The sequence below is a fragment of the Ammodytes marinus genome (assembly GCF_949987685.1).
Source record: "Ammodytes marinus genome assembly, chromosome: 22".
Lineage (NCBI taxonomy): Eukaryota > Metazoa > Chordata > Actinopteri > Uranoscopiformes > Ammodytidae > Ammodytes > Ammodytes marinus.
The window spans coordinates 16,461,324-16,480,478 of NC_137226.1; the positions used below are offsets into that span (position 1 = coordinate 16,461,324).

The following is a 19,155-nucleotide window of genomic DNA, read 5'->3' on the forward strand; positions in this document are numbered from 1 at the left end:
CGAGTGAAGCAATACGTGACCACAGAAGTGATTTTTTAATGAAGTGGTGATGAAGAAGTCTCTACTTATGACATATATTGCAGGATGTCCGTCCTGGGAGAGGGATCCCTGACTCTGTCAAGTCTCCCTGAGATTTCTCAATTTTTTAAAATCACGATGACGGGTTTTTTACTGGGATTTTTTCTCAGCCGAGCTAAGGGTCTAAGGGCAGGGTGTCCTACTGTATGGAATGTAAAGCCCACTGAGGCAAATGTCTGTTTGTGATATTGGGCTATACAAATAAAACTGATTTGATTTGATTTGATTTGATGTTCCTCCGCAGATCGCCCCTGTGTCTCTGGTGTCAGCCCGTCATGGAGAGCTCCATCACTCTCTGGCAGTTCCTGCTGCAGCTGCTGCTCGACCAGAGCCACAAACATCTCATCTGCTGGACCTCCAACGATGGAGAGTTCAAGCTGCTCAAGTCTGAGGAGGTGGCCAAGCTCTGGGGGCTGCGCAAGAACAAGACCAACATGAACTATGACAAGCTGAGCCGAGCCCTGCGCTACTACTACGACAAGGTATACGCCACACAAGCATTACAGAACTATTGAAATACTGTACAATGTTATACAGTGGTTTGATGATGTGTTATGGCCTTGGAGCCATTAAAGGGGGAGTCAGCGATTCTGGAGAAAGCTGGTTGATAGATCTGTCTGTACGGTGAGTGCATGCTGAAAAAAAATCTGCAATGAATAAATACACAACATGGAAGCTGGTATGTAGACAAAGTGGCTCGGACTGACCCAACGTACAGTAGCTAGCAACAATGCTATCAATTGCCTATATTTATAGCATTGTTGCTAGCTACGTGGCGGTGGACCACCCTGACCCACTTTGTTTGCATACCTGTTTACAGAGCCTAGGCTGTGTATTAACACAGGATTTTTTTCAGCGCATCACAGTACAGACAGGTAGCAGATTGTGAGAAGATTTTCACTGATTTTGACAAAAAGGGATTTTGACAAAAAGCGTTGTCGCAGAATCGCTGACTCCACCTTTTAAATCACCAAACCAGGATGACAATATGAGGGTCTAACGTAAGACCTCTGGCTTGTTTCTTCTGCAGAACATCATCAAGAAGGTGATCGGACAGAAGTTCGTCTACAAGTTTGTGTCGTTCCCTGACATTCTGAAGATGGACCCGGCGGCCGTGGAGTCTGGCCGGGGCAGCGAGGAGAGCACGGGGGCTGGGTCAGAGCCAGAGGCAGACGACCTGGACGACAGCGGGAGGAACCAGTACCTCCACTCCGGCCTGTACTCCTCCTTCACCGTCAGCTCCCTGACCAGCACGCAGCAGCAGCAGCATCTCTCCTCTGAACAGCACCGCTCTATTAAGATGGAGCCCAGGTCTGAACGGCCAGAAGACAGCTCCTCCGTCATCAGATTTGTGACCAACCGCGGCCACTCTTCCTCCTCCTCCTCCCTGCCCTCCACCCCTCCACCTTCCTCCAGTGAGGCGTCCCGTTGCTACAGGCCGTCTCCGGGGCCGTCTCCAGGGCCGTCCCGCTCCTCCTCATGCTCCTCCTCCTCCCCGCCACACAGCCCCGCCCACTCACAGTGGAGGGGGCGTGGTCAGAGCACAGACACTGAGGAGCCAGAGCCCAGCGCTCAGCCTCTAAACCTGTCGTCAGGTCACAGGGAGAGAGTGAGGTCACAGAGCACCACCACGCCGGAGAGGAGGGGACTGGCCAATGGCGGCGGGCCGCTGAGAAGCAGGAAACCCAAAGGCCTGGAGATCTCCGCCTCCTCTCTCTTCCTGACAGGAAGTGACCTCGTCTCCATCGCTCTCAACAGCCCGGCGCTGCCCTCAGGCTCCATGACCCCCGCCTTCCTCACCACACAGGTACAAGCATGACACATGACACATGACACGTGTTCCAACAACACTGCACTCACATACAGTCTTTCTGTCAATACAAATGGAAGTAGGCGAGAAAGGAGTCAGAGAGAAGCGAGAAAAAAAGAGGGATAAGGACGATGCCTATAGGGATAAAGAGAGTTAAGCTTTTAGACAGGAAGGAGATGGAAAGAGGTGAGCAGAAAGAGGGGAGAAGGCAAGGGAGGGAGGGAGGGAGCGAGGGAAGGAGGGAGGCAGTGAGGGAGGGAGGAGGTTGGTAAGTGAAGCCATATGTTCCTGAAGCTCCTGATTTACTGGCAAAAACACACTGACCAAACCAGGACAGTCTGACTACATCCAGGCATGCGATGATAGGCTGCCTGGCCTACAGAAAGCAATTGACGGGGAAAAATAAGTGTATGCTGGAGCGTTCACTCGTCACCGAACACTTGGTATGATAAAGTGTTTTCAAGGAACTCTTGAGCTTTCACAGATTTGGTTCTGATTTTAAAAAAAAACGGTTTTGACAATATTCCTGTTGTGCACCAGAAACCATTTGATAGTGGTTAGTGTTCTCGGCCTAATGTGGTATTGTGCTACTCTCAATCCTTCTGGTACAACAGCAAAAACAATCCAAACATCCAAACACAGGTCATTTTCAGGTACAAAAATTGTCTGCTCTGACAAATGGACTGGCAGTGAGAGATATAGCCGGAGCGCAGCCCTCTGCCTTTCTTGCATGTGTGACACAGCTTCCCGTCGTGAAATGTTATATTCTTTTTAAGCTCACCTAAGGCCTTTATTAGACAGTCGATGGTAGACAGATGACAGGAAATGAGAGGAGAAAAGAGATTGGGGAATGAGATGCACAAAAGATCATGGTTGGCGCCTTAGACCCCCGAGGCCATTTTAAAAGATTTCCTTGACTGTCAGCAGAATTAGGCATAGAGCATTATGTTAGGCATTGCTTAAGAAGAAGAAGAAGAAGGAATACACACACAATAATCTAATGACACAATGGAGTCAGTGGTTGCACTCTCTTTGCAGTGAGAGTTTAAACCCAAAAACGCAGTAAAACGCAGTCATGTGTTCCCATGACTGAACCATGAGAGATAAACCAAAGTGGCCTTCAGTTAAATACAGAGAGAGGCAGCAGTAAGGCGAGACAGAAGAAAAATGCATCTCATGAATTTTGTACGAGTTAAGCGTCCTGACCTGCGTGGAGTCAAGTCTGCCAAGTCAGTGTGTCTGGTAGACTGTGTGGAGTTGACTAGAGGGCACACTTGGCTCTGAGCTCTGGGTGACATGACCACTTCACCACAGACTTTGAACAGCTCCCTGTGACCCTCTGCCAGAGTAAACACACCGCCATTTATTTTTCATCTTGCTGGATTTATCCTATTGACGTTTTTTTTTGTGAATGTAGACTCCATCTGGTCTGCTGCTCACTCCCAGCCCTCTACTCTCTAATATCCATTTCTGGTCCAGCCTGAGTCCTGTGGGACCCCTCAGCCCTGCCCTACTGCAGAGCCATGGTCCCCTCTTTCAGGTAACATGCGCACACACACACACAAACACGCACGCGCACACACACGTTTGGCATTTAAATATGTGACAACATGGGAGAGGTAGCTGTGTAAACAGCACAATAAGACTTCTTGAGGGAGAGCTTCAAATCTTTCCTCACCTTTGAGGACCTTGCCAATCGCTAGGTAAAGTGGCAAAGATCTTCTGTGGCAGGCTTTCAGACTCTACCTACAAGAAAACACTCCCTCATAAGTACAGGATCTGTGCACTTACCTAGACAGTTGTTTTCACAAGAGAGAGAGAGAGAGAGAGTGTGTGTGTGTGTGTGTGTGTGTGTGTGTGTGTGTGTGTGTGTGTGTGTGTGTGTGTGTGTGTGTGTGTGTGTGTGTGTGTGTGTGTGTGTGTGTGTGTGTGTGTGTGTGTGTGTGTGTGTGTGTGTGTGTGTGTGTGTGTGTGTGTGTGTGTGTGTGTGTGTGTGTGTGTGTGTGTGTGTGTGTGTGTGTGTGTGTGTGTGTGTGTGTGTGTGTGTGTGTGTGTGTGTGTGTGGCTACGTGTGTGATTCACCGTGTGCCAGGGTTTCAAAATAAGCTACAGATGTTTCCGTTCTGGTGTGGACAAGTACAGGGGGCAACTTCCTGTTGGTTAGGGGGAAAGGAGGAGAGGAAGGGGGAGGGGCAGGATGGCCTGGTGCCCCTTCAACTATATGACACAAAAGCATGCAACGCAAAAACCCAAAAGAGACGCTCAAACACCTAACGATCAGAATTTAGTCCCCGCAATGAGGACGGGTCCCCACAACGTTGGCACGCTTCCAGATTGAAAGTCCTCAGAGTGTAATATAAGCAAGAGCACACACTCCTCCTGTGATCAGATAATCAGACTATGGAGTAGTAGCAATTCCTTTTTGTATCATTAATTCTGCGTAGCATTCGCTTACTTTAACATTACTGGTTACATTCATGATGTGACATTATTACTGTAGTATTGGAAGTGGGACTATTATACATATATCGATTTTCTATTAATAATAAATAAATCCATATCCATTCAGCCAAATCATTCTCTTGAAAGCCCCACTGTGTAGCATTTGAATGTTTCTGACTTAAGCGACCCCTAGTGGTGTTATTCAATGATGTCAGATTCTTCTACAAAATAAAATAGCATGGTATGCCATCAGAATAATTAAATAATGTATACTTGCATAATTCATTGTTTTCAAAGGACCTTTACGTTTTGTTCTTACATTCTTTGAAATAGGACTAAAATCACATTCTTTTTTAAATGGGTATGTCATATCTGTCAGCTCCATCTAATTTTTGTAGACTTCTCTTTATGAATTGCAAATCGGACTGTTTTATGTTCCTTACCTGTTAACTGTATCATGTGGCTGAAGATAGAAAGAGCACATGGAAAGAGCACTTATCAACTCAGCCAAACATATTCATTTATCATTAATGGCATATTGTTTAGGCCTTCATTTTTTTTTTTTTACTGAAAACCGACTATCTTAAAATAATTTAAGACTTTCCATCTGCAAAAGAATAATAAGCCTGTAACGTTTTGTCCGTGTCATGCTTTATACCGGCCTGTCTTACTGATTATACTTACTCAACTACCTTAATAGGGACATTTCACTTACCCGGTCAACCTTTCCACAATATCATGTCCAGCTTCTTTCCTGTAACAGTCTATCAGTGGGTTAAATATCAGTTGCGTTTTCCACCTCTAATTCGACCTGTCTCCCTCTGCAGTTCCCCACTCTGCTGAATGGACCTCTCCCTATGTCCTTACCCAGCATGGACGCTCCCTCTCCTCTGCTGCTCTCCTCAAGCTCCTACAAGTCCTGATGTTCAAGCTTCAGGAGTCAACTGGGCCAAACCGGGCCAAACCGGATCAGTTCAGACAAGGACCAAGCCAATCAGCCTTAAACTTTGACGATGAACCACACAGGAGCCTCTGAGTCTAAATAAACTGATCTGAAAACAGTTCCTTTGCATTTATCAAATGAAGAAACAGGAGCTTCACTCCAAAGCGTTCTCTAAGAGGACTCTTTGCATTAGACATATCTTTGTGCGTTTACTAGAGTTCAACCGCTCACCATCTTTGCATTTGTCTTTGGTGTTTTTCCTCTTGTCACGATGTTGAAAGCCTCGTGTCTTTTTTTCACACAAAGAAATTTGACTGGAGGTCAGACCTAGTTCATCTCATTTAATATCTCATCTCCATCCACGTGGGTTTAGACTTCAGTGATGGCCTACAGACTGGATAAGATTTCATGAATGTTATGTTTATCTTTTTCCCCCTGTTGCGACCGCTAATATCCATACAACTGCCTCAAATATTAGAGAAATGGGGACGTCCTGACCAGGAATATTGAAATAACATTTTAAATTTCTTAAAAATTTTTGTGTTAATTATCAAGTAGGCCTACAACATAGGTTTATACATGTCCATTATGTTACAATTAAAAATGTCAGAAGCCAAGAAATAGTAAAGGCTTACAATTTGATATAACATAAAACAATGGGTTTAATTGTTGAGCTTTAGCGGTCGTTATATATCTGACTTAATTTACTAGCTTTCTCCACCCTTAATGCTAAGCTAACCAGCTGCTGGCTGTATCCACATTTTTAACTGACAATCATAAAAGTGGGCTCAGTCTTGTCATCTTACACATGACATTAAAGCATGTTTTTTTCCACAATGTTGAATAGTTCCTGTACATTTCATCAGAAAAGGTCCCCTTGATATTCATCTGTCCAGATCTGGATTGTTAAGGCAGGGGGACTGTGAATCCCTCACGACTCCTAGCAGAGCAACTGCTAGCCAGCGCGCTAAATTACTTTGGAATTCCATGTTCTGTTGTATTGCTTTGAATTGACGCTGTGAACTTTTTGATTTAAAATCCCTGTATAGTTTCATGCTTTTTTTTCTTCTAAATGCACTGTACTGTAAGCGTTGTACCAGCTGTGCCTTAAATAGTGTAGACTTGTGTAAATGTATTAAGCTTTAAACCAGGTGTTATAGACATTCCAGGTCAAAATTGCACAAAAACCTTTTTTCTTTTCTTTTTTGGCTCCTGTTTATTTTTATAGAGAAATTAAAGGAAGTGTATTCTCATTGATTTGCTTGTGTTTTGTTGAGAGAATTGTTACTGTTTTTTTTATAAATAAAATTAATTCTTTTCATAACGACTAGGCTATATTGATTTCAGTTGCGCGCGCACACACACACACACACACACACACACACACACACACACACACACACACACACACACACACACACACACACACACACACACACACACACACACACACACACACACACACACACACACACACACACACACACACACACACACACACACACACACACACACACACACACACACACACACACACACACACACACACACACACACACACACACACACACACTTTCTCCACTGAAAAGAATGACTGCTGCACAAACTATTTATGAAACAGATTAAATTTACTTTTTTCAATGGTTATGAGAAATAAATAATTCCAGTAAAAAGTCACACACCAACTGTTGACCGGCAGCTCAGTGTTTCCGAGAGGTGGACTTCACAACACAGCAGGCCATTCCATGCATCAGGCTCACAAAACATACACGCGGTTCAGACAGGTTCACATACAATTAGGTCATTCACACATTTGAAAAAAGTTTTACAGTTATACAATGATAAATATTTAGCCGTGGTAGAAATCTCCTTTGTGCATAATCACTGCCGTTCATGTCAGATAACTGTTGTGAGCGGAAATAGTTTGCAGTTAATGGCGAAACAATTCTGCAGTCTCACATTTGATTATATTCAATGTTTGAAGAAAATTTACTTCATCCAAACATGAGGATGCTGGTATCAAGGTCTGTATTTGTGAGTGGATAAAAAGAATAATGTTTCTTCATTTTAAAGCAACTCAGGGAGAAATCAAAGGGCAATGGGCCAATTTAATACAGGATGTCTAGCATTGATATGACTTTTTTCCCCCCTGTCAACACAATTATTGCTACTTTATTTGAAATGTAAACAATTACAAACAGTTTTTAACTATTGAAATGACGAGAACGTTTCCAGGATTATTTCAACATTAGCTGCAAACTGTGTTAAAGTTAATGTTTAATATATTAATGCTCTCAACTATGAATTAGTTTATCAAGCATTAGTAGTGCTCTTCTGGCACTTTTCACAATGTTGAAACAGAGAACTCCAGTGTTGCTCAAATCCTTTAAATTTCAACAAACAACCAATGTGAAATCTTCATGTAGATGTGGAGCGAATGAGCTGCAGCGACAGGGAATCTGTTCACACTCTAACATGTTCACTCTGTGATGGTCAATGCACTCCTGCTGTTATTTAAGTTCGCAATAGTATGTTTGTTGAATACTTTGACATTTGAGGCTCTTTCAACTTCTCGCCAAAAGTCAGATGAGAAAATCAATTCCACTCTCATGTATGTGCAATCAACTTGTAGCTGGTGCCAACAGTATGCTTAATTTAGCTTAAATACTAGACACATGGGACAGCTAGCATAGCTCTGACTGAAAGTAACAAAAGCTCCTGTTGCTAGCTTCAAATGTACTGCACAGACATGAGTGGCCTAAATGTTGTCATTTAACTCTCACATGACGTTTTGCTATCACATCTGGATGACAAGTGACTACAGTAACGTTAGACCACTTGAATAAATCAAAGAGTCAATGAAGCTAAATGAAGACAGGAGTGCAAAACACACCAGGAGGAGAACATGTCTTAATAGTTTCAATTCAATTAGAAAGATCCTTCCGTTGGCTGCAGTAAACATGCAGTGAAAGTGAGACTTCTCAACCGGCTTCATCTGTAGCATCGCTGTCAGTTGCCAACAACACAGCGGGCAGTTACATTTAAAAATTTCAATTTGAAATCTTTTTTTTTCTGTGTACAATTGCTGGAAAGAGCAGTGGCCCGACGTCTTAAACAACCCCCACCCTGCCACCACCTGCCCCCACCTTTCTGGAAAGAAACATGCCACAACGACACTGTAGTTTCACAAGAAGAGGTCGACGGTCACAGACAAGGAAAAAAAAACATCTTAATACTGTTGGGTAAACGCGGACATGTCGAGGCCCGGGTCCCTGATTAAAAAAACAAAAAAAACAAAAAAAAAACACAAGAAGTGCAAGTTCAAAAGATAAGAGTTACTGCAGTAAAATGTCAGAGTGACAAAATGTAGCTTGCATTAATTTTTTTTCTTCCGAAGAGCACTGAAGTCCTGGCAGTTTAGTGAGGGGTTTACGGGAATGCCTGCTGGCTTCCTGTGGGAGGTCACATGACTTCCTGTTGAGCTCCAGTATTCCTCTTTCCTCCGTTTGCCCCCCTCTCTCTCCCCCCACCTTCCTGCTGGGTTTTGGTCCTGTTGCAGAGCCAGAATTGGGTCAAACAAAGCTGAAGGTTGGTTTCCTGTTCTCCCAGTTTGATTGGACTCTGCGTGTGCTTCTTTAACCGACAGCCCCGAAGGCAGTTACCGCAATCCACTCGCTCTCCTGCTTTCTGACATCGGTGTGAACCCCCTCAGAGGCAAGCAGAGCTTCTAGAAAGGAGAGTTTGACTGAAATGTCTCGGTAAAATGACCATCGTTTCTTTGCGTCTCAGTCTTTTCAAAAACCTGGAAATGTTGTAGAGTTCAGTCACGGAAGCACGATGAAAAAAAACTTAAACATAAAACTCCAAATATATATATATATAGATATACATATTTATATTTAAAAAAAAATCTGAAGGAACTGAAGCATTCTGCCTCAAATCTCGACAACCAGAACAATAACTTGGATCACAGCGTCGACATCAACATCAGTGGAATGGGTAACTCAAACGAAGCCGGAGAATCGTCAGAAGAAAAAACAAAACAGTAACCTTACTGACTGCTCCACTGTGCGTGGCGTCTCCAGTTCACATCATGTACACACACACATGCACACGCACACACACACGGTGTGTTAAATACAGACAGTAGTAGTTTAGCAGCAAATACATTTCAACCTCATCCCCACCCTTCCCCAATAAATAAACACAGTCTCCTAATAGATTCAACCCAGAGTCACTGGCTCATAGGGGTGTGTGTGTGCGTGTTTCTGTGTGTGTGTGTGTGTGTGTGTGTGCAGGTAAGGAGGGTCACACCGAGGGGAGGTGGGCTCATGCGACAGGTTGGCGGGGAGGGATGATGAAGGCAGTGGACCGTCCTCCTCTTCATCAGACATTAGAAGAGCATGCTCTGCCTCCTGTTGATCTTGCCGTTTGCTGGAAGAAAAGGGAAAGACATATATAAAAACATATAACTATATAATTAATTATTAATAGAAAAAATAAAGACAGATGTTTACTATGAATTTCAGTTTTGTCCCACTCTGTCTTGGAAACCAGTTGTATAATGCTCAATGTCGTCTAATGCCCAATGAGTTGTGAGTTGTGTGCATTCAGGAAGCAGGCAGGGTCTAATGGCACTATTTCAGTTGCATGATGGGAATTGTAGGCCAGAGTGTTTTTAAAGCTTGTTCCATACGTATTAATAACAGGCAAAATATCATTGTCCCTGCTGATCCAGTGTTCACCATTTTTTTGTTTCGTGTATGTTTTTTTTTAAAGTGCTTAACGTTAAAGTGATGTCATTCTTCATCACTGGAGTATCCCTTTAACCACCATATACCATACTCAAATAAGACGATTGTTGAGAAGCCTGTCAACTTTCTGAGGATCATGACACAATTGTAATAAAAATGGCTGAAAGCGTGAAGCATGTGGATGTGTTCCCTCACCCACCTGAGTCTGGGTAGGAGGAGTTCCGGTAGCCAGGGTCTCTCTGCAGCTGCACTTCTTTTAACGTGAACATTGATGCACCTGCGACACAGAGGAGAGCTTCAGTCTACGGCACATAGCATGGAAGAGAAGTAAAGGCAGCCACCAAAAGCCAACAAAAAGACAGGTTGCAGCAGCTTTGTTTGGTTGTGTGTGTGTGTGCTCTCACTTTCGAGCAGTGTTTGAACATTGGTCCCGAGCTGCCGGAAGTAGGAATGTTTCATGGCCTCTTCAGCTGAAATCCTCTTCTTGGATTCGTACTGTGGAGACAGAACACAGGATGTATCAGACATCCAGTCATTCTGGAAGATGATGCAGTGGCTGTTGTGTCTGCGATCAGTGATTACCTCAGATACACTGGGACTTACTGAAAACACATTGACAAACAGTGGAAAGGGAAAACACTGATGGTGCTCTGCCCCCTGTAGTCTACAACTGGTACTGAACGTACACAAGCACCACAGCTTTCTAAACCTGACAGTTGTATCATGAAAGAAACAGAACAGACACCCTGAAACACGTATTGTTCAGATCTTATCATTGTGGGAGATTACACTTACACTTTTTCCATACCTTCATCCATCTCTTAACCTAACTGTGACATGACCCAGGCCCCAAATTCTAATTTCTTCAATTATTAATAATTTTGGTATGTTCTTGTAATTAAGATTACTTTTAAATCTCTTGTACAATTTTGCAGTTTAAAACTATATGTTATAGTGTAAAAATGTATCTTTGTCGAATTTTCTGTGTTAGTAATATGCAATTAAGATACATTAACATTAACATACATCAAAGCTGAATTAAATTCATAGGAACAGAAAAGTACATGCATCACAGGACCCTTATATTGGTGAGTTCCCTAACCCAGTAAAACTGTTGTAAGCTGTTCTGAACTGATACTCTTCTTCTCTATATTGTATTTATCTGATGAGTTCATTGAGTGTTATGTTGTATCACTGCTTGGCAACCAATTCCCCTTTGGGACACAACTAAAGTGATTAAGGTAAATGAAGTTAGACTAAATCAGTGACAGCATTAAACTGACAAATGTTTCAGACACTAATCAGTTTCTATGGAGAATGTCTGCTCCAACCTCAACTCACTACCAGAGGGTTTGTCAGGTTTCCTCACGACATAATGTAGACTTTCAATCATAATATTGTACAATAGTTAATCTATTATAAATAGAATGTTTTATTCTCATTATAATGCTTGGGTATATTCTTATGTGTGATAAATAATACCCCTTCATACGAATACAATCTTAATACCAGTGCAATATTTAAAAAAAAGTGACATACTTGTGCTTATGGTGAACAGACTGATTATGAATCATTAAAGTTGTATTAATTAAATGTGTAAGATGTGTGTGTTCTGGATAAGAAAATTTAAATAAAAATGAAATAAAAACATCAGGTGTGAAATCAGCTAGATCAATCAGTTTAGAGGAGTGAAGTGCATTGTGGGTAACACTCACTCTGAGGAAAGACAGCAGCAGCTCGATGCCTTCACCGTCCAGCCTAGAGGAGACACAGGGAAGAGCAACAGGTTACTGTCTGCCTGCAGCAAGGCCTGATGGGATACAGGGGCTCACGGGAGGAAGGAAGTGTGCGGCCGTCTGTGAAACGCTCCACAGGATTTCCTGTCCGCATTCACTCACTCCTGAATACACACCAGCACTAGACACATACATGTGAAGGGGCTATGGATGTTTAAAAAAACATCACACACACAAAAACGTGCAAGACACACACACACACACACACACACACACACACACACACACACACACACACACAGACAGTACCTGGGAGCGTGGTTGATTATCGGCTGTGGTTTGTATTTGGGGAACTTGTAGGATTTAAACTCTTCTATGGAGCAGATTCCCGGCCAGTTGTCCTCCGTGGGTGTGCCTGAAGTCACACAAACACAGTCCATCACATATACAGGTCCTTCTCATATAATTAGCATATTGTGATAAAGTTGATTATTTTCCATAATGTAATGATAATAATTGAACTTTCATATATTTTAGATTCATTGCACACCAACTGAAATATTTCAGGTCTTTTGTTGTTTTAATACTGATGATTTTGGCATACAGCTCATGAAAACCCCAAATTCCTATCTCAAAAAATTAGCATATCATGAAAAGGTACTCTAAACGAGCTCTTAACCTAATCATCTGAATCAACTAATTAACTCTAAACACCTGCAAAAGATTCCTGAGGCTTTTAAAAACTCCCAGCCTGGTTCATTACTCAAAACCGCAATCATGGGTAAGACTGCCGACCTGACTGCTGTCCAGAAGGCCATCATTGACACCCTCAAGCAAGAGGGTAAGACACAGAAAGAAATTTCTGAGCGAATAGGCTGTTCCCAGAGTGCTGTATCAAGGCACCTCAGTGGGAAGTCTGTGGGAAGGAAAAAGTGTGGCAGAAAACGCTGCAGAACCAGAAGAGGTGACCGGACCCTGAGGAGGATTGTGGAGAAGGGCCGATTCCAGACATTGGGGGACCTGCGGAAGCAGTGGACTGAGTCTGGAGTAGAAACATCCAGAGCCACCGTGCACAGGCGTGTGCAGGAAATGGGCTACAGGTGCCGCATTCCCCAGGTCAAGCCACTTTTGAACCAGAAACAGTGGCAGAAGCGCCTGACCTGGGCTACAGAGAAGCAGCACTGGACTGTTGCTCAGTGGTCCAAAGTACTTTTTTCGGATGAAAGCAAATTTTGCATGTCATTCGGAAATCAAGGTGCCAGAGTCTGGAGGAAGACTGGGGAGAAGGAAATGCCAAAATGCCTGAAGTCCAGTGTCAAGTACCCACAGTCAGTGATGGTCTGGGGTGCCATGTCAGCTGCTGGTGTTGGTCCACTGTGTTTTATCAAAGGCAGGGTCAATGCAGCTAGCTATCAGGAGATTTTGGAGCACTTCATGCTTCCATCTGCTGAAAAGTTTTATGGAGATGAAGATTTCATTTTTCAACAAGACCTGGCACCTGCTCACAGTGCCAAAACCACTGGTAAATGGTTTAAGGCTGTTACATACTCCGCGAGAAGAAAGAACAAAGTTCTCGGTGACAGAGCTGCGAGAAGTTCTTTCTGGTCTGACATTACATACTTCACGAGAACTCAACTGCCGAACTCCTCACCGCGGCGCATTGTTACCATGATAATTTGACTCAGTAGCGCCAGCTGATTTCACTTCGCTTTCCCCATTGACTTCAGACTGACCAATCACACAATAGTTCTCGGACAAGCTGCGAGAAGAAAGTTCGGCCTGGGTGATGTGTCGAGAACAAGCTGCGAGAACAGCTAAATAAGAGCTGAGAGAAGAAAATGACGTCATTTTCTTCTCGCAGCTCTGTCACCGAGAACTTTGTTCTTTCTTCTCGCGGAGTATGTAACAGCCTTTACTGACCATGGTATTACTGTGCTCAATTGGCCTGCCAACTCTCCTGACCTGAACCCCATAGAGAATCTGTGGGATATTGTGAAGAGGAAGTTGAGAGACACCAGACCCAACACTGTGGATGAGCTTAAGGCCGCTATCGAAGCATCCTGGGCCTCCATAACACCTCAGCAGTGCCACAGGCTGATTGCCTCCATGCCACGCCGCATTGAAGCAGTCATTTCTGCGAAAGGATTCCCGACCAAGTATTGAGTGCATAACTGAACATAATTATTTGAAGGTTGGCTTTTTTGTATTAAAAACACTTTTCTTTTATTGGTTGGATGAAATATGCTAATTTTTTGAGATAGGGATTTTTGGTTTTTCTTAATTTTTTTGCCAAAATCATCAATATTAAAACAATAAAAGGCTTGAACTACTTCAGTTGTGTGTAATGAATCTAAAATATAGGAAAGTCTAATGTTTATCAGTACATTACAGAAAATATTGAACTTTATCATAATATGCTAATTATATGAGAAGGACCTGTACAGTACCTTTGCCATGTTCTGTTAAAACATGGTTATCTCACGCGTGTAGCGAGTCATTGGGGTTTCTATGGCGCTCAGCAGGACTCACTCACCCAGTAACCTGAAGATGAGATGGAGCTCGTCCTCCACCGTGGAGCCGGGGAACAGAGGCCGCCCTGCAGCCATCTCATAGAATATACAGCCAACGCCCCTGGAGACACACAACAGGAGCTTCATTTAAACGCATGCTTGGTTTCATTTGGAAAATCTGAGAAAAAATGGCAAATGTCAATTTTGAGAGGTGGAGATTTTTCCTTATAAATCTCTAAGATTTTATTTTTATGTTTTGTTAAAAAAAAAATCAATCCACAAACCCATTTGTTGACTATTTGTTACAGCTGTATTTCATATCTGATTACAAAGTAGTATAAAAGCAAAAAAAGGCAGCATTACCAAAAATGGCGGTAAGGTTTTTACTAACTCTTTTATCTTTTAAATATATGAATAAAAAAAAAAACAATAGTCTTTGGTTGATCAAGACATCCAAGAGTCCTTTGCGAGGCCCGTACCACATGTCTATCTGTGTTGAATACTCAGAGGATCCCAGGAGAACATCAGGAGGCCGGTACCAGAGGGTCACCACCTCGTTGGAGTAGGTTTTAGTGGGGACGGACTTGGCCCTCGCCAGACCTGCCAACCCACCACATGACACAAGGACATGTTAGAGAAGCATTACCATATGGAGAGAGCACAACTGGATATACATCGCATTTTTCCTTTTGTGATGTACTACAAGAACAGCAGTAATAGTCCTGCTCTTAGAGACTCCTAAAGACCACCATATCAGCTGTGGCTCCTCTTACCAAAGTCAGCCAGTTTGAGTTCTCCTTTCTCGTTGATGAGGAGGTTCTGAGGCTTCAGGTCTCTGTGGAGAACTTTCCTCTTGTGACAGTACGACAGTCCACGCAAGATCTGGAACAGGAAGATCTGGAAACAAACGTGTAAAACATGATGTTTTTTAGACTCTTTTTTTTTATTCCTTTGATAGTGTTGATTTGAATAAACAATTAATAGCTCTTGAAACTATTTTTTAAACTACTTTTCAGCCTTGTGATAATTGAACAAAACAGAGAAAAATTGAAGCTCACATGATTGAGAAAAAGACATTGTTTAAGTTGTTTTCTCACAAAGCAAATATAGCTGAATAATCAGACATATTCAGTAACAGTAGGTCATCCCCACCTTGACATTGTGCATGCTCATTATGTTTCCACAGTCGTCCATGTACTGCTTCAGGTCCTTATCCTGCAGGGAGAGAGGTGACATCATCAGACAGGGAGTACACATGACTCATCACTCTGCTGTCTCACACATCCTGTTGAACTCTACTCATAATCTGTCAATTACAACACTTCCTTCGTGTTTTTACATCATTGCAGATCGTTACAAAGTTTTTTTAATCTATATTCTATAAATATGTTTTGCTCTTTTGTTGCTGCAATCTGAAAGTGTTGTCAGACAATTTTGCCAAACGTGATTTTTTTTTTTTAAGAATTTTTTTTTACAGACAGAGTTGAAATGGGGCAAGTGACATGCAGAGAACGACCGCGGGCCGGAATCGAACCCCGGTCCGCTGCTGGCCGAGGCCCATGGGGGGGACGCCCTACCAACTGAGCTAAGGGCGCCCCTGAACGTGACTTTTAAACCACTGTAATGAATTAGCATTGTAGACTTTCTACATTTATCAAACGTGTATCTGGATGATCAAGTATTTTATGACCAGCTTTCGCCTTTAAATGAAATGAAGAGGCACTTTGTCTGTAAGCCTGATGCATGGAGGACATGTGAGTGAGTCTTACCAGGTACTCAAAGACCAGCGTGAGGCTCTTCTCAGTGTGGACTATGTCGTGGAGTGTCACAATGTTGGCGTGTTTGAGGTCCTTCAGTAACGACACTACACACAGAGAGATGAAAAATGAATAAAACATTTTTCTAATTAATAAACTAACATATAATTGCTATTGTTCAGTGCTTTGACCATAAAAGTTCAACCTCCAGTCTGTGAGCTTTTGAAGAAAATAAACCATCAATAAAACTTTTATTTGTATAAGGATACTTGAATGCAGCATTGAACTGATGAACCTGACTCTGGTCTAAGTTGGAGGAGACATGAGTTAGTTACCTTCTCTGATGGCTGTGCATGGCGCTCCCTCCTCGTGCTCTAGCCTGATCTCCTTCAGTGCCACCAGGTTGTCCGTCAGCTTACTGCGTCCTTTAAACACCGTGGCGTAGGTTCCCTGAACGCAACACACAACTTCTGGTTCAACATCACTTGAGTTACCATGAGCTGAGTGAAACACATTTCCTCCATTGATAAGAGTCAAGGTTGGGACTTTGAGGACTGCCTCACCTCTCCCAGTTTGTCCAGCTTTATGTACGTCTCCAACTTCCCAAAACCAATCTCCGACTGAGGGGAAAGAGAAGGCCAAGGACAGGTTAGCATGCTGTACAGGGCTGCTGTCCATGATCGATTTTGCACTTTTATATCAGACACGATGCACATATTCTTAGATGTAGCGTGGCTAACACTGGTATTGAGATCATTTCCATTATTAGCAATCATAAAAAAAAGACGCTCTTTGTAAAGCATGCAGTATTCTTGAACTGATTGTTTTGAAAGAACAAAGGCTGTCCATTTCGCAATAAAAACAACTTTTTAAGTATTAAAAGTCTCATTGAAGGCTAACTTCTAACAAACATAAAGCTCCTCTCTGACAGTGTATAACAGAGCCTGGCTGAGTGTAATGATTTAATCTGATGAGGCCTGAAGGCAGGAGGGGAGGCTGGGACTACACGCTCATCCAGCCAGGTCTCGCACCGGGACAGTTGCCATGGTAACGGGTACAGAGAGAGTCTGCTAACTGCACCGCAAAGCAATAAAGGGAAACACACACACACACTGACCAGTGAGGCTCGGCGTGAGCGTCGGCTAAGTGGCTGGTCGAAGGGCGGGCTGCTGAGCTGCAGCTTCTCCAGGTAACCGTCAGGAATCCTGATGTCAGCAGGCAGAGACAGACGCTTGTTCAGGTCCTTCAACACACACACACACACACACACACACACACACACACACACACACACACACACACACACACACACACACACACACACACACACACACACACACACACACACACACACACACACACACACACACACACACACACACACACACACACACACACACACACACACACACACACACACACACACACACACACACACACACAGAAAATGTTACAATCCAAGCTGGCTTTGTTATTAGGGCCACAGATAAAAAAAAATGCACTTATGAATGAAGTCAAAAATTTGAATCTGTCAAAAGAAATTCAGCTTTCTTGAACTGTCAAGTTAATGCTCGATATTGTAAACCCACTTTATTCTCGAGGTTTCATCTTTTTTCTTCAAGGGCATATTACCAAAATAGAACTTCCTCTTCTTATTTTTTCCCTTCTCCCGTGGCCCTACTTTATTGTTCTTCAGTACGTTAGACATGTTCTAGTGGAGCTTGAATTTCTGTGGGCAAAAACGTTGTTTTGCACATAGATAACTTTTTATTATTAGTTTTTTTAAAGCCCCAAAACTCAATTTTGCCACTCACACTTCATAAACCTCGGCTCACACTGTTAATGGAGTTGATGGGTATGGAGCCAGACTTTTCTGCAATCTGCTCGAATCCTAGCACACCATGAGTAAATATTCTGCTACATGCACTGAGACTATGTGTGGTGTGTGCGTGGCATGTTCCAGCAACGAGCGGCACAAGACAATGTAGGCTACTGAGTCCTCCCGCACACACACACACACACACACACACACACACACACACACACACACACACACACACACTGTCTAAAATAACCATCTCTCATCTCCTCCTACACATCGAGAGAACACAGACATCAGGTCCATCACCATCTCAAAATAAAAAGCAGCGTGTCCAAGCATGATAGCAACCTAGCAACGAAAATGGTGAGAATAGGAAAAAAAATTATGTATGTTATGAAAGTGTGCTAAAGGAGAAGTAAGGGATATTTTTTGTTAATATACAGTATGTGTTTAATCTCTCTATATTCATACAGCAATAACTTAAACAGTATACACAGTTCATAACACAGGTCTCCCAGTCATTCAGCTTTTCAGTAATTGCCGGATACAATTTTAGAGTATATCCCGCTCGTTTTTACCCAATCAGGAGACAGAGTGCTATAAAGAGGCGGGTCTCTGTGCCCGTGAATGATGACTCGCTGCTCTCCATCTTGGCACTATCTGATGAAGAGATGGCTGTGTATTCATGTGGTGGTGACGTAGGGACGAGGGAGGGGACCGCTAACTGCAGTCACTGACAGGAAGTTAGCTAAAAGGACCACTTCGCTTACTGAACCTTTAATGTTCATGTAGCTCAAATTCTCATTCTGTATTCTTGCTGCAGGCTATTAAAGGGCTCTTATCTTGTTGTGGTGGACGGCTGATCCTATCTATTCCAGGATCAAAATGAAACCACGTCTGAGAGCATTGAAGTGACATAATGTCGACTGATGTGGGAAAAGACAAGAGTGAGTGGAGTATAAATACACTGAGAGAGAGAGAGAGAGAGAGAGAGAGAGAGAGAGAGAGAGAGAGAGAGAGAGAGAGAGAGAGAGAGAGAGAGAGAGAGAGAGAGAGAGAGAGAGAGAGAGAGAGAGAGAGAGAGAGAGAGAGAGAGAGAGAGAGAGAGAAGAGAGAGAGAGAGAGACTGTTTGGTGATCATAGGGGGGTTTTGATTTTTCCACAAATACCACAAACTCATCCGCTTTCATTTTGAATTACAGCAGCAGACAGTCCTTTGGTCTCTGTGTTAACACTGCCAAGAGAAAGATGACAGTGTAATGACAACTGAGATTATTTACAGCGTATCGGTTTCTTGGAAAGG

General features: G+C 43.0%; 2 protein-coding genes across 2 annotated transcripts in view; one reads left to right on the forward strand and one right to left on the reverse strand.

Annotated features, from left to right (window-relative positions):
• Positions 1–6,528, forward strand: part of elk3 (ETS transcription factor ELK3) — a 10,274-nt gene extending 3,746 nt beyond the window's left edge. The window contains exons 2-5 of the mRNA XM_080050932.1: positions 323–560; positions 1,109–1,885; positions 3,306–3,428; positions 5,158–6,528. Coding sequence (XP_079907058.1) covers positions 354–560; positions 1,109–1,885; positions 3,306–3,428; positions 5,158–5,253 — 1,203 coding nt within the window. The 5' untranslated portion in view covers positions 323–353 and the 3' untranslated portion in view covers positions 5,254–6,528. The remainder of the gene's footprint in view (positions 1–322; positions 561–1,108; positions 1,886–3,305; positions 3,429–5,157) is intronic.
• A 412-nt stretch (positions 6,529–6,940) lies between these two features.
• The window catches only part of cdk17 (cyclin dependent kinase 17), a 45,333-nt gene continuing 33,118 nt past the window's right edge, over positions 6,941–19,155 (reverse strand). The window contains exons 5-17 of the mRNA XM_080051385.1: positions 17,148–17,273; positions 16,594–16,650; positions 16,366–16,480; positions 16,043–16,137; positions 15,426–15,488; positions 15,047–15,170; positions 14,753–14,873; positions 14,297–14,394; positions 12,073–12,178; positions 11,743–11,785; positions 10,432–10,522; positions 10,227–10,304; positions 6,941–9,707 (exon numbers count right to left, since the gene is read on the reverse strand). Coding sequence (XP_079907511.1) covers positions 9,667–9,707; positions 10,227–10,304; positions 10,432–10,522; positions 11,743–11,785; positions 12,073–12,178; positions 14,297–14,394; positions 14,753–14,873; positions 15,047–15,170; positions 15,426–15,488; positions 16,043–16,137; positions 16,366–16,480; positions 16,594–16,650; positions 17,148–17,273 — 1,158 coding nt within the window. The 3' untranslated portion in view covers positions 6,941–9,666. The remainder of the gene's footprint in view (positions 9,708–10,226; positions 10,305–10,431; positions 10,523–11,742; positions 11,786–12,072; positions 12,179–14,296; positions 14,395–14,752; positions 14,874–15,046; positions 15,171–15,425; positions 15,489–16,042; positions 16,138–16,365; positions 16,481–16,593; positions 16,651–17,147; positions 17,274–19,155) is intronic.